Raw genomic sequence first — 12,753 nt, 5'->3', positions numbered from 1 at the left:
ATCTATCTGCAATAATATGTTAAAGCATCAACAATTTGCATTTTTCGAATATGTAATAATAATATAATACCATATTTTTTCAATATTCATTTTCAATACAAACCAATTAATTAAATTTTTCTCAAATATAATTTATCATTTCTTTGAACACAAATATATTCATTTATAAACCAAACTTGGAAGAATATAATTTCAAAAACCAAAGAATTGAAAAATCTTCTAAAAGGAACAAAACAATATAAACTGAATTATTTTTAATTTCTATGTAAAATATTTGTTAAAATATCAATATTTTCAATCAAGGTTACAATCGCAGGCGTATCAATAATTGAAGCAGAAACAATTCTGGAATATTTAAATACGCAAAAAATGGCAGTTACTTTTAGAGAGTAATCTCTCGACTTAGACAACTATAAATCCATTAACGTTTTTACCACGCATTTGTGGGTTCGGTTTTGTCGGACTACGGTATATATACTGTTGTGTTGGTGCAGTTTGACGAGGACCTACCATTGGGTATTGGTACGCTGCTGGAGTGACCGGCGGAGTATCAAGGTTGAGGGCAGCCATCTGCATATGTGGTGTACCTGGCATCGGAGGCATTGGTTGTGCTACCGGTAGATAGGTAGTGACTGTGGGTGGTGGTTTAGCAAACCCTTGTTCTTGGTAATAGGCTTCAGATGGTAACATACCTGAAATACATTTTTAAATTCGTAACTTAAACAGAACTTGGGGCAAGCCTTTTCAGGTGGTGGGTCAAATCTTTTGGGGTGGTGGGTCAAGTCTTTTGGGATGGTGGGTCAAGTCTTTTGGGGTGGTGGGTCAAGTCTTTTGGGGTGGTGGGCCAAGTCTTTTGGGGTGGTGGGTCAAGTCTTTTAGGGTGGTGGGTCAAGTATTTTCGGATGGTGGATCAAGTCTTTTGGGGTGGTGGGTCAAGTATTTTGGGGTGGTGGGTCAAGTCTTTCAGATGGTGGGTCAAGTCTTTTGGGGTGGTGGGTCAAGTATTTTGGGGTGGTGGGTCAAGTCTTTCAGATGGTGGGTCAAGTCTTTTGGGGTGGTGGGTCAACAATAGAGGGGGAGTTGAGCTCACAAGGTATCTACAAATACTGTATATACATGCTACTGTATATAACACAATTTATCATCTTAAATATTATAATAATATAATAATTTTTTTTTCAAGTATTATTTTAAGCTGTTTCCCGCCCTACAACACACACCACACTTAATTCCATACCATTAGCTCTAGCATACGACCTCCTCCCTTCAAACTCTTCTTCAGATATAATACTACCTAGAGAGGAGCTTCGGCACCGAGATCCCTCCTGGTACGGCATTCTCGGGATCACTGCTGGCCTCATCTGTTGGGCAGGCATCTGCATCTGATGATGTGGAGGAACAGGTGGAGGAAAGGTCTGGTAATGTATGGGATACTGAATAATCTCAGGGCCCTGGATCTTGGCTGGTTGCCGTTGCGCTTGGTATATACAAACTTGATGATAGTACTGTAAATAAATAGATGATGCAACAAATATATAAATAGATAATGTCAAAAAGTAATTAGCAGAATGAACTTTACAAAAATACCAATAAAACGTCAACCATATAATTTTAAAAATTCAGATAAAAAATTAACACACCTACCTCAAATCCTAAATTATAAAAGAATCTTAAGGTGGACACATCTACAAAAAAAGTAACCACATAAATATTATTTCCAATTATTTCCTATTTTCCATTACGTATACCAAATGTATACAACTATTCTTGCAACAGACAATGGTATTAATGTACTGCACCAATGGGAACAATCTGTGTGCTTGCCACAGGTCAGGCCTAGTCTTTGACAAAGTGGTCCAGTCGAATTTTTACCAACCATACTGGTGGCTAGAGCCCTGTGAATATATCCTAGAACATATTTATAGGCAACTTTATTACAGGCACTTTCTCGTGAAACAAACTAGAGTAAAAATATTATGCTTTAACACAACAGTCAACCCCTGTTGGATGATGCTTTGTTGGGTCCCGAATGTGTCCTCTTAACAAGGAGTTCTACTGTATTAGTTATACAACTTTAGTTTGTTCTTGTTTCTTCTTATTTAATATTTGGTTCAGCTTACCATTTAGTGGTAGATCAGAACCGGCTTGATCTCTTGAACTTCCAGCTGCTATATTTACTGGACCTGTTAAGTTATCAGTTGCTAGATAATATAATAAGTAATATAATGTTAAATATAAATGGTACGTATCACAGTTGGCTGAACTAGTATTATAGTTTTTTACACAGACGAGCTGCAACGGTAAGCGGAAAACAGCGTAGCTTGTCCACCTTAAATCTGTATAAATAGCATACTGTATTTTTGTTTTCTGTTACTGCTTGTCTGTGTAAACTGGCCCTAAGCCCTTTGTCACGTGCATGCTCATAATCAGGATTTTTACAAGGGGTTTGTTTTTCCAATAAAAGGGTTAAAAATCATCATTGCCTAGGCTATTTATTTTCCATTAGCTGGTGATGGTCTTTAGTTTATAGGGCACCTCAATAAATAGAGACATCATTTTAAACCTTCGGACCTCCCTAACTGTGTGCAACATGTTAAATAAACTGAAGATATGATAGGTGGATGTGGATGATGATGTATTCATTCCAGGCCATATTACCTGGTAACATAATAGGGCAGAAAGGAATTCCAACAGCTACTGACGGTTGATTGTTGACAGGTATCATATTTGGTGGTGTTACGTTACTGTGAATAGATTTATGCATTTTGTCCTCCATTATGCTGGAGTTTGAATCGCTCCAGTTCGGGTCGGCACACACAAAATGACCCTCTTGCATGTTACTATGGGGTATATCTTGAGCCGGTGATGGTGTCTGGAATAAAAATGGATTAAATGTTAAGTTATTATTTTTCAACAGCCATTTCAACCACAATAAAGTAACAATAAAGTTTAGGATGTGGTAGTTAACACATTTTTGTTATACATGTTACATACTTACACAAACAACGAACACAAAACAACCTACAAACAAGCAAATACAAAAGTAAATACTGCATAATACACAATTTCACAACAAAAATCAAGCATACAATAACATAGTGACAAAATCGATATAATATAGAGTGTCTCCTGTAAAGCTCTGTCTACACTATCAAACTTTATGTGAAAAAAAATGTGATGTGCCCATATATCGACATGATGTTTTCATATCAATACCATATTTAGGCACATCACACTATTTTTGTAAAATTAGTTTATAGCGTAGACAGCGCTTTACACAAACATCGTGCTTAGGAACTAATTCATAGTACAGTACTAATACAGATTATTTTGCTTCCCACCCAACGATACCAAACCTTGATTAAGAAGTGCTCTTTCAAAGATCCATGTGAAAGCATTTGCAAATATAAATGAAATGCATAGTTTGTAAGTCAAAGTTTCTAACATAAATTGTACAATTTTGAAATCACATCTTTTACCTTTCTTCGGTGTAATTGAGGACGTTGACCATCATCAATAACTAATTGTTAAAAGAAAAATGAGATTTATATTATTTAAATCAAGTGAAACATTGATAGCATACTTTAAAGTTCTTTCCACACTATCAAACTATTTGGACCCAAGAAATGATAGTTATATGCCCAAATATGCTAGTGACATCGTCACATAAACTTTGATAGTGTAGACAGAGCTTTAGGTTGGTTAAACTCTTTTGACCCAAAAAAGTGTGATGTACTTGCATTTAGTGATATGACATCATTGTGTCCATATATGGGCACATCCCTTTTTTTTGTCACATAAAATTTGATAGTGTAGACAGTGTCATAATTTAAAATTTGTATAGCATTTTTATTTTTATATCAAGAAACAAAAATTCACTAGTTAAAGAAGTTACAGACACTGAAATATTTAACAGTAGGAACACAACAATGTACAGTACCTTGTTCTTCATACATATCATCATCTACTTGCACATCTAAAAAGGAAAAATAAATCAGTTTAAAATTAAATTGATATAAAAAACTGAATACACTATGACATTAAAGATCTGTCTACACTATCAAAGTAGTTTGACAAAAAAATTGTGATGTTCCCAAATATGGTAGTGATATGCCCAAATATGGTAGTGTTGTGACATCGTCATGTCCATGTGCACATCACATTTTGTTGTCGCCTAAAGTTTGATAGTGTAGACAGAGCTTTCAACTTTGTTGCATCCATATGAAATAACATTTAAAATAACATAACATAAATGAAACTCACCACATGGTTGTATGAAGTGGTCGCCATAGTGATCATGTACCATGTTTCTGGGATGATTCATGGGTAATGTTGTGCGTCCTCTTCTCCGCACTTTACCCCAACACCCAGACTTTCCATCCATTGGTCCATTTTGATGAACATGTACCTACAAATAATTAGCAATGTTATTATAGTTTACTTAAATTTATATATAAAGATATTTTGCAATTTATTTATTTATTAATAAACCAGTTCATTGAGTCATGTTAGTGTAGGGAGGGTGTGGTTTCCTGAAAGTACCCGAAAGGTCACCAAAATAATCCTGAAAAGAAGCCCTCTCAAAAAGGCCACATAAGAGTACTAAAAAAAGAAGACCATGGGCTTCTTTTCGAGGTTTTACAGTATTTACCTATAGTACCCCATATGTCACCAAAAATAATCTTGAAAAGCTCATCTCAAAAAGAAGCCCACCCAAGTGTACTAAAAAAAAGGCCCATGAGCTTCTTTTCGAGGTTTTACAGTATTTACTTACGGGCATGGGTGTGAAAGATGGCTGTCCGTCGTCATCTTGAAGGTCATACATTGAACTATCAACCAACAAATGTTCGTCAACATCACTTCCTTGGCTGTAGGTCCTTTGCCGATTGTAATGTACACCTCTCCGCATTCTATAAATGAATATTAATTATAATTGTCTTCTATCTACATTTTTTATCAATCAAATATTATATTAGAGAAAAAAAGAAAAAAGATTTATAAATGTATATATTAATTATAATCGTCTACTATCTACATTTTTGATCAATTAAATATTATGAGTTGAAAAAAGAAAACGATTATATTATTGTGATGCAAGCATGCAATAATTAACTCAAAACAAGAAAAACAAAAACAGAACAGAAATTATCAACAAATTAGTAGGTAAGGAGAATGTTTGTTAAAATTCAATAAAAAGATTTGGGTTGGAGGGATATAAATTAGACTAGACTAACTATTAAATGATTATTAAATCATTATTTTAAGGTTAATGGAAAAAAGACCAAAATGCAGTAAATGAGTATTTCAATTTGTGGTGCCTCCCTCTATCAATCTTTGTATACCTGTATGGTGAGAGATATCTAGGTGCTCCTTGCTTGTAAGGCGAGTATTTCTCCTCTCTTACGCCCTGGTCTTGGTAAGGCGGCTGATCTTCACCTAAAATATAGACACTATCACTCAAAAACCGCCCTCTCTTTAAAATGCGAAGATGGGGACCTAGAGGCAAAAACCATTTTAATAAAATAAAACTTTCATTGTTATATACAACAATGAAACCTCAATGTATTTTCTAATTTTAATTTATAATAATTAATTTATATAATTAAATTCATTTCTATAATTTTAATTTTAATTAAAAAGCTTTTAAGGTACAGGAAGGGTTAAAGATGAAAGCCAAATGTGATACTAATGTATGTACTATTTTATCTGCATGCTCTGTACGAATATTGTTGACGATAGTGTGACGATAATCAGGTGTCACATGCAAATGAATCAAGTCGCCGGTGGTCAAGTGGACGAATCAGAAGGGAGCATTGTGATGCACGGTATTTTAGAAAGCTGTGTTGGATGTGTGAGACAAGAGAAGGACTGACTCACGAGACGGTATATATTATAGTTTTGTTGTGCTTGTGCTTCTTGCATAGTACTTTGAGTGTTGGCTATTATTTGTTCCAAACGTCGTTGTTGTTATTTAAGTATTTCGGCCAAAAGTGGTCGTAACAATATAAAGATAGTTGTGCATAACAATATACATTATCATCATTATTATTTTTTTAATAAGTATAAATCATTATTCAAATTATATTTCAATTAAAAGATGATATTTATTTGAAAACTCCATAGGCCAAAAAAAAGAAAGGATTATCACATGACTTACTAATGTGGCCTGATTGGTTCCTGAAGCTTCTAGGAGAAATACATTTGTAAGATTGAGGTTGTTGGTTCAGGGGACGTAGATTTTTAATTGGTACAGTGCATCTACCACAAAACATGCAAACACAAAATAATAGCGGAACTATTGTTAAACAAAAGGAAAAGCATGCAGGAAGCTAGCATGGGGGGGGGGGGGATAGTGATATTATTTTACTGCAATTTCTATAGTATAATTTTAACTTAACGCTTTTAGTAACTTAGACATAAGTTGATATAGTATTGTTAGTATGCTATATCGTGGAATGTTCGATTGCACAACACTACATTAGTCAGTACGAAGTAATGCATTGTTTATATTCATAGTGCCTGCTTATAAACAGTGCTGTGATAGCTTATGCTACAGCCCCAATTTCACAGAAGCGAAGCGGTGTTGCATTGTAGTCTTGGCATAGTGCTATGCAATTAATTTTCCTTAATAAATCTACTAGAGAATATGCAGTAAATAATGGTATTTAAAAAGGAGTCAAATAATACATTTGATACTAATATAATTAGGTACTAATAAAAGGATGTGTGCAGGGAACATGCAATTAATGAAAGCTAAATAATATAATACATTAAATAAAATAAGCAAAGACACAGCTACAATAGATCATCATATTTACATAAAAGAGCAAATGTATGTAAAGGTTGCAAAATAATTATTTATTAATAATTACCTCTGATATTGTAAATAAAATTCATTTTAATAATTGTAAGTATTGGTAGTTTTTTATATTCAAGAACAGAGGAAAAACCAAAACATGCCAATGTAACACTTTTTGTCTTACTTTTCGCCCATTTCTTCGATAAAAACTGTAACTGGTCCATTTGAAGAGGACACGTCTTGGATATGGGCATTGTAGAATTTTGATGCATCATCTAAATGTACCTAAAGAAATAGTTTAAGAAATAGTTTAAAAAATAATGCTATTAAATAGCAAACATAACACATCATATTTAGGTAACTGAACCTTTGTGTTGTGTCCGTTGAATATTGTGCTCCGCCAACAGAGCAAACAGAATTTCTATGTTTTTTTTCTTAAAACAAATGACAATAAATGATACTTGACTTGACTTTCTTTGAAGCCTGTCTTCCAAATCCACAGACTTTCCCGGTAGTGTTAACAGCACTATGAACTATTCTTTATCAACATCACTCTCCCTCACATAACAGAACTCATAAAATTCACTTACTAAGCATTTGTCGCCAAGAGCATACTGCATCCCAGCAGAAATAAGATATTCTCGGTGTTGTTGCTCTATAAGAAAAAAAGTTTTTTCTGTATACAAATGCAAGAGTAGTCATATTTTATATTAATAATTATATTTAAAGCATCTTTGCCTCGTCTCTTTTTAACCTCTTGCTATGGCCTTGAAGTATTTTACTAGCCATCTTATTAAAGCAAGACATTTTCATTTTGTTAAGCCTATTTGAAACTATTAAATAAACATTATGGTACTCTTGCATAGGCGGACACATTGAGAGGCGTGGCTGGCCCCTACCCCTATATTTTGTTACAATGCGAACGATGGGACAATAGCTTAGTAGTTCTGCTCTTCATTTTAAAATTATTACAACTCCTCTCTTTCACCAAGTTATTTTAAAGTCCTGCATCTGCTCTGTATAAAGCTCTGTCTAAAGCTCTGTCTAGGCTTTATGTGGAAAAAAAATGTGATGTGCCCATATATGGACATGATGATGTCATAGCACTACCATATTTGGGAATATCACACTTTATTTTGTCAAACTAGTTTGATAGTGTAGACAGAGCTTAAGGTTCCAGAGTTTACCGATTACACAGATGAAAAGTCAATACAGTAGAAAACAGGTTTAAGAAATAATAAATATTATTATATCATAAGAAGTATACAGTACTTAGAAGTTGGCAAGAATACTTACGCTTTTTAAAATCTGACCATGTATCAAATTCAACATTTCTATATATCTCTGGATCTAATGACTTTATAACTTTGTATGGGAAGGGTGGACGTCGTTTATTTTCTCTCTTCTACAACAAAAATAACTAATTAACTATTAGTGAATCATGTATAAACTGGTGATCTGGTGTTTGAATGCACTGTAAAGCTCTGTCTACATTATCAAACATTATGTGACAAAAAAATGAGATGTGCCTATATATGGACATGATGATGTCATATCACTACCATATTTGGTCATATCACTACCATATTTGGGAACATCACATTTTTTTTTGTCAAACTAGTTGGATAGTGCTTTACAGTGACATGCATTGTTAACCTTGGGTCACACTTGTGACATTTCAGATGATCAATCATTTTGTGATCAGTCATATTACTTGCGTTGCACTTTTATAATTATTACATTTCTTTACCCAGGGTAACCCAAACAGTTTTAAACTGGTTTTCATTGGGGCCCTGCATGCAACATTATACATTTTTACATCCTTGCATTGCTTCCAAGTGGGAACCAAACTTTAGTTAAATCATACACAGAGCCTACCCAGATGAAATATTCATATTCTTTTGTTTTACCACCAGTGGCGTAACGCAGAGGCCTGAGCCCCTGGCTTAGGAACCCTAAGTGGCTCTCTAACGCTGGCGTCCTCATGCATTTTTAGCCATTTTTCTACATATTTTAATGCCGTTTTTTCCTCTGGGCACTGTTCAGGGGCCCCCGTAAGCGCTCATAAACATTAGGCACTCCTTACCACTTCAAATCCTCTATTATCAAACACCTCTCCTGAACTTTCAAATTCATGTTCTTGTTGTCGAGGAGAACCTTCGTGATCTTGCTCGCATGGGAATGGAATTCGGTTTGGATATCGAAGTATATCAATCGCCTCGTCAACTTTATCGTGTAGTTTGAAAACATCTTTATACAGCATCTCATACACAACAGCTAGTGATGATAAGTAGAAAAAATTGTTATTAATTGTGTGAAGCGTGGTCTCGCGTCGTGAAATGATCCCAACAGGTTGGAGGACTGCCTTGAAAGGCGTGTCTTTCTCCAAATTTGGAGTAAGTTTCTGGAATCCTCTAACAATCGATAGATCTATTTAAGAAAGGCCGTAAAACTTACTTGTTTCCAATGTATTACAATGTGAAGCGCTTTGATCAATTTGGCGCTATACAAATACAAATACAGATTATAACATTTAACTGAAATCTTCTAAATAATGTACCATTCATTTTATGTTGGCTGCCAGTGTTGAGTTTACTTGTAACAAGAATACTCATAAAAAAACAGTGTACACTTATACACGCAAGTTGATATTTTGTATGTCATAGAACATTAGATTTTAAAGTTTGAATTCTTGAGCTATGTTCTTAGTTACCTTGACAAATTGCTGCAACATCTTGAAATTGTTTTGTGAATACGCTATCATAGTGGTTACCATGTGTAAAACAAAGCACAATCTATCAAAAAGAAAATGTATTGCTCAGAAAAAATTACTTTTTTTCGAAGCTTATACCTAAAGTAAAGTTCCTAATCTTTGTACAAATGAGATTTTATTTCGAAATTTTGATTTGAAGACTAGCATCTTACTACCCAGCTAATTCGCCAATACTACATCCGATTACAGATTTGTATAATTACAGGTGGTTAAATTTAAATAATGAAAACACACCTGCTTGCCGAATCCATTTTGGGTTGCCTCAACTGGTGGCTTCCCTATTTCCTCATATATCACAAAATCACGTCTACAAAAAACCGTGTTTAAAAATTATAAATTAAAAGTTTATTATATAATTTCAATACAAAATATAATGACAAAAAAATGATCAACAATTGGGAACCATCATATGACAGATCGATGTTTCATCTATGGTTTACAAAACCACAATCTCTCATTTGATCATTAAATTTTGTATCAAAATTAGATTGACTTTTACTGTTTTTTTTTTAATTTTTAATCCTAGGATCTATAGGTAAAAATAACACTTAATATGCACTTAAGCTCTGTCTACACTATTAAACTTTATGCGACAAAAAAAGGTGCCCATATATGGAAATGATTATGTCATATCACTACTATATTTGGGCACATCACACTTTTTTGTCAAACTAGTTTGGAAGTGTATACAGAGCTTATGTCAGTGGAAAAATTCATATATAGCTCCCTCTATAATAGTAAAAATATATTAATTATCAATTATTAGTAAAATTGTGTATTAAAATTATAGCGATTTTTACAAATATTAATGAAACTCACTCATAAAGTAGTGATAAAGCTGAAATTTCAACATCACCTCCCCATTCCTGTAGCGCAAAAACAGAACATTATGATTATATTATATTAAAAAATGCCTGATGTCTCAGTCAATGTTAATTCCTATGAATTAAGCTATCATCAAGTAATGTTGAACCTATATGCTAAATTAGTAGGTGAAAAAAGAAAAACTTACATAAGGATTTCTCAATCGTGATATGTATTCATTAAAAGGACATTCGATAAACTAGAAAAAAAAAAAAAAAAATTAATAACATGATGAATAAATTTATGTTATGTAACCATTTGTAATTTTGTAGATATAAATTATGAAAATTTGTTTAACCAGAAGTACTTACAGGCTTAAAATTTTCTTTTTTTTTCATCATAAAATTAATACAAGATAAGCGAACTTCCATATGCTGTGCCTGGGTATAAAAAATCTGTAAAGATATTTATAACAAATTAATTAGCCTTGTTGATACAGTTCTGTAGAGGGGCGCTTAGAAAAATCTAAAGATATTTGTTTGTTTATCCAATTGTATTTTTAGCAAGATAGCATCGGAAATGACAAAACATCGGGAGATGCTCGCAATTCTTAGGAGAGTTGGGAGGTCTGAGTGGTATATATTGTAAGGCCAAAAAAAATATATTTGTTAGCATCACTGCCCTCCACTGATTTTTAAGCTGCCTGTTTTTTTTTTCATGACAAAAAATTACGATAAATTCAAATCACAGGTGTACAAGAACAATTTTATTGCATTAAATGGTTTTCTTGTAGGGATTCATTTGTTCATGCTTTAATAGAGCGGTGTATTTTTTTTTTCCAACATGGTAGCATAATTCAATGTCAATGACCTATTAAAATCGGAAAGTGAAAATTAAATTTTTTAAATTCCTCCCTCTCCTGAAATTTTTTCAGAGGTTTGACGCTTAACAAGAATATTTTTTATTTGGCCTAACTTAAACATATTTTATTTAAAAAAAATTGTACTAGGCCTAGGCCTAGCCTAGAGTTTAGTGGTGGGTCGGTGGGGTCAACCATGTGCATGGTGGAAATTTTACATAAAATCATATTTCTGGATGTGGAAATGAATTTATTCCTGATTACAAACTTTATTATTCTATTAAAACTATAAAATATATTGAATAATATAGCATTACACAAATTAAATCATTGCAATTAACAAGTTGACTTACTTGTTCTGCAACAGCCCTAAACAAACATGAGCCATCTTTTGCTGTTATTTTGCGGTATAAACCATGTGAAGAAAGATATTCGTCAATGGGTTCAAGCTTCGATGGTCTTCGCATCATGTTAACAGGATGGTTAATTATAATAAATTAAATCAGTAAAATTGTGTAAAATGGAAATTTAAAACATAAGGCTCATTTCTAATCGTCCCATTCTTCAACGTGGAGCCACCATATATTCTAGCCTTTTCTTCCAATCAGACTATCTTTGACAACAACGTCAATTTCACTACTGAAAAAAAAATGGGATATCGTGGCATGGCAGCAATATTAGAATCAGACTTTTCGATAACAACCTTCATAAATTTTAGTGACCAAAATGATTCAACTTTATCATGTTAATACATTACATAAAGATCATGTACAATTATGCATTCATTTTACTTACAATTACACAGATGTGAGGTACATACCTACCACATGCTCGAATTCCCAGTAAACAACACGCTTTCTGCAATTCCAGCACACGTGTGAATGTTTTTATTTATTAGCGTATCTGACCAACCAATGTCTCAATGACTCTTATTGGTCAATTGTTATTTCATGGCTAGCGACATAAAATGTGTATTTCTTATTAAATCATGAAAATAAAAGTATTTCTATACAATTACTCACATTTGTATATTTAAAAATAAAGTATTTTAGTAAGGAAATTAAAAATACAACTACTACTATAATATTTTAATGACTGCTTATTTCAATAAACAATATTGACCAATCAAAAACAGCCTGCTAAATGGTTTCAAAGTCTGTACGTATAGGTGGCGCTGTAAGACTTATTCTAAAAATAGAAACAGTTGATAGACAACAGTAGACCAATCACTGTTTATTATTTCCAAACTGGGCGTGTACAGTGGCATGAGTATGATAATTACTGCTGTGTAATTTTTTTTTGTCTGCACCTTTTGAAATAAAAAACAGATACTGTAAATAAAAAAAAGAAAACAGTTTTTATTTTTATCTGTTGCACTTTTTATTGAACACAATGATATAGGTGAAGAAAAGTACATTAAAACAAATTATGCATTTCACCTGCGATACCAGCATTACTAGGTGCAGCAAAAACATAGAAAGACAAACCAGTATTGACATTTCAGAAATAAAAACAATG

General features: G+C 33.1%; 1 protein-coding gene and 1 long non-coding RNA gene across 2 annotated transcripts; both read right to left on the bottom strand.

Moving 5' to 3' along the window:
• Positions 1–313: 313 nt before the first annotated feature.
• On the bottom strand, positions 314–10,774 carry LOC140049072 (uncharacterized). Its single transcript, XM_072093894.1, has 20 exons — positions 10,748–10,774; positions 10,585–10,635; positions 10,392–10,438; positions 9,807–9,879; positions 9,513–9,594; positions 8,886–9,076; positions 8,096–8,204; positions 7,390–7,454; positions 6,984–7,084; positions 6,158–6,258; positions 5,343–5,496; positions 4,775–4,910; positions 4,264–4,408; positions 3,941–3,976; positions 3,480–3,520; positions 2,659–2,872; positions 2,121–2,201; positions 1,645–1,685; positions 1,295–1,505; positions 314–692 (listed from the first exon to the last, which is right to left on the bottom strand). Exons 1-20 carry the CDS (start codon positions 10,772–10,774, stop codon positions 403–405), a joined length of 2,196 nt encoding a protein of 731 aa, XP_071949995.1. The 3' UTR covers positions 314–402.
• Positions 10,775–10,785: 11 nt separating this feature from the next.
• On the bottom strand, positions 10,786–12,203 carry LOC140050504 (uncharacterized). The gene is made up of 3 exons (XR_011845398.1): positions 12,056–12,203; positions 11,589–11,874; positions 10,786–10,831 (listed from the first exon to the last, which is right to left on the bottom strand). It is a non-coding gene; the product is annotated as an uncharacterized lncRNA (long non-coding RNA).
• Positions 12,204–12,753: the final 550 nt, after the last annotated feature.

The sequence above is a fragment of the Antedon mediterranea genome, chromosome 5 (assembly GCF_964355755.1).
Source record: "Antedon mediterranea chromosome 5, ecAntMedi1.1, whole genome shotgun sequence".
Taxonomy (NCBI): domain Eukaryota; kingdom Metazoa; phylum Echinodermata; class Crinoidea; order Comatulida; family Antedonidae; genus Antedon; species Antedon mediterranea.
Note: the sequence above shows the minus strand (reverse complement) of the source record. Positions and strands in the feature narration are given on the sequence as shown.

Coding starts and splice junctions, on each gene's coding strand:
- LOC140049072 (XM_072093894.1), bottom strand. CDS start 10,774: ATGAAAAAAAAAGAAAATTTTAAGCCT. Junction 7,085..7,389: donor CTCTTGGCGACAAATGCTTA/GTAAGTGAATTT, acceptor CTATTTCTTTAG/GTACATTTAGATGATGCATC. Junction 3,521..3,940: donor TGATATGTATGAAGAACAAG/GTACTGTACATT, acceptor TTTAACAATTAG/TTATTGATGATGGTCAACGT.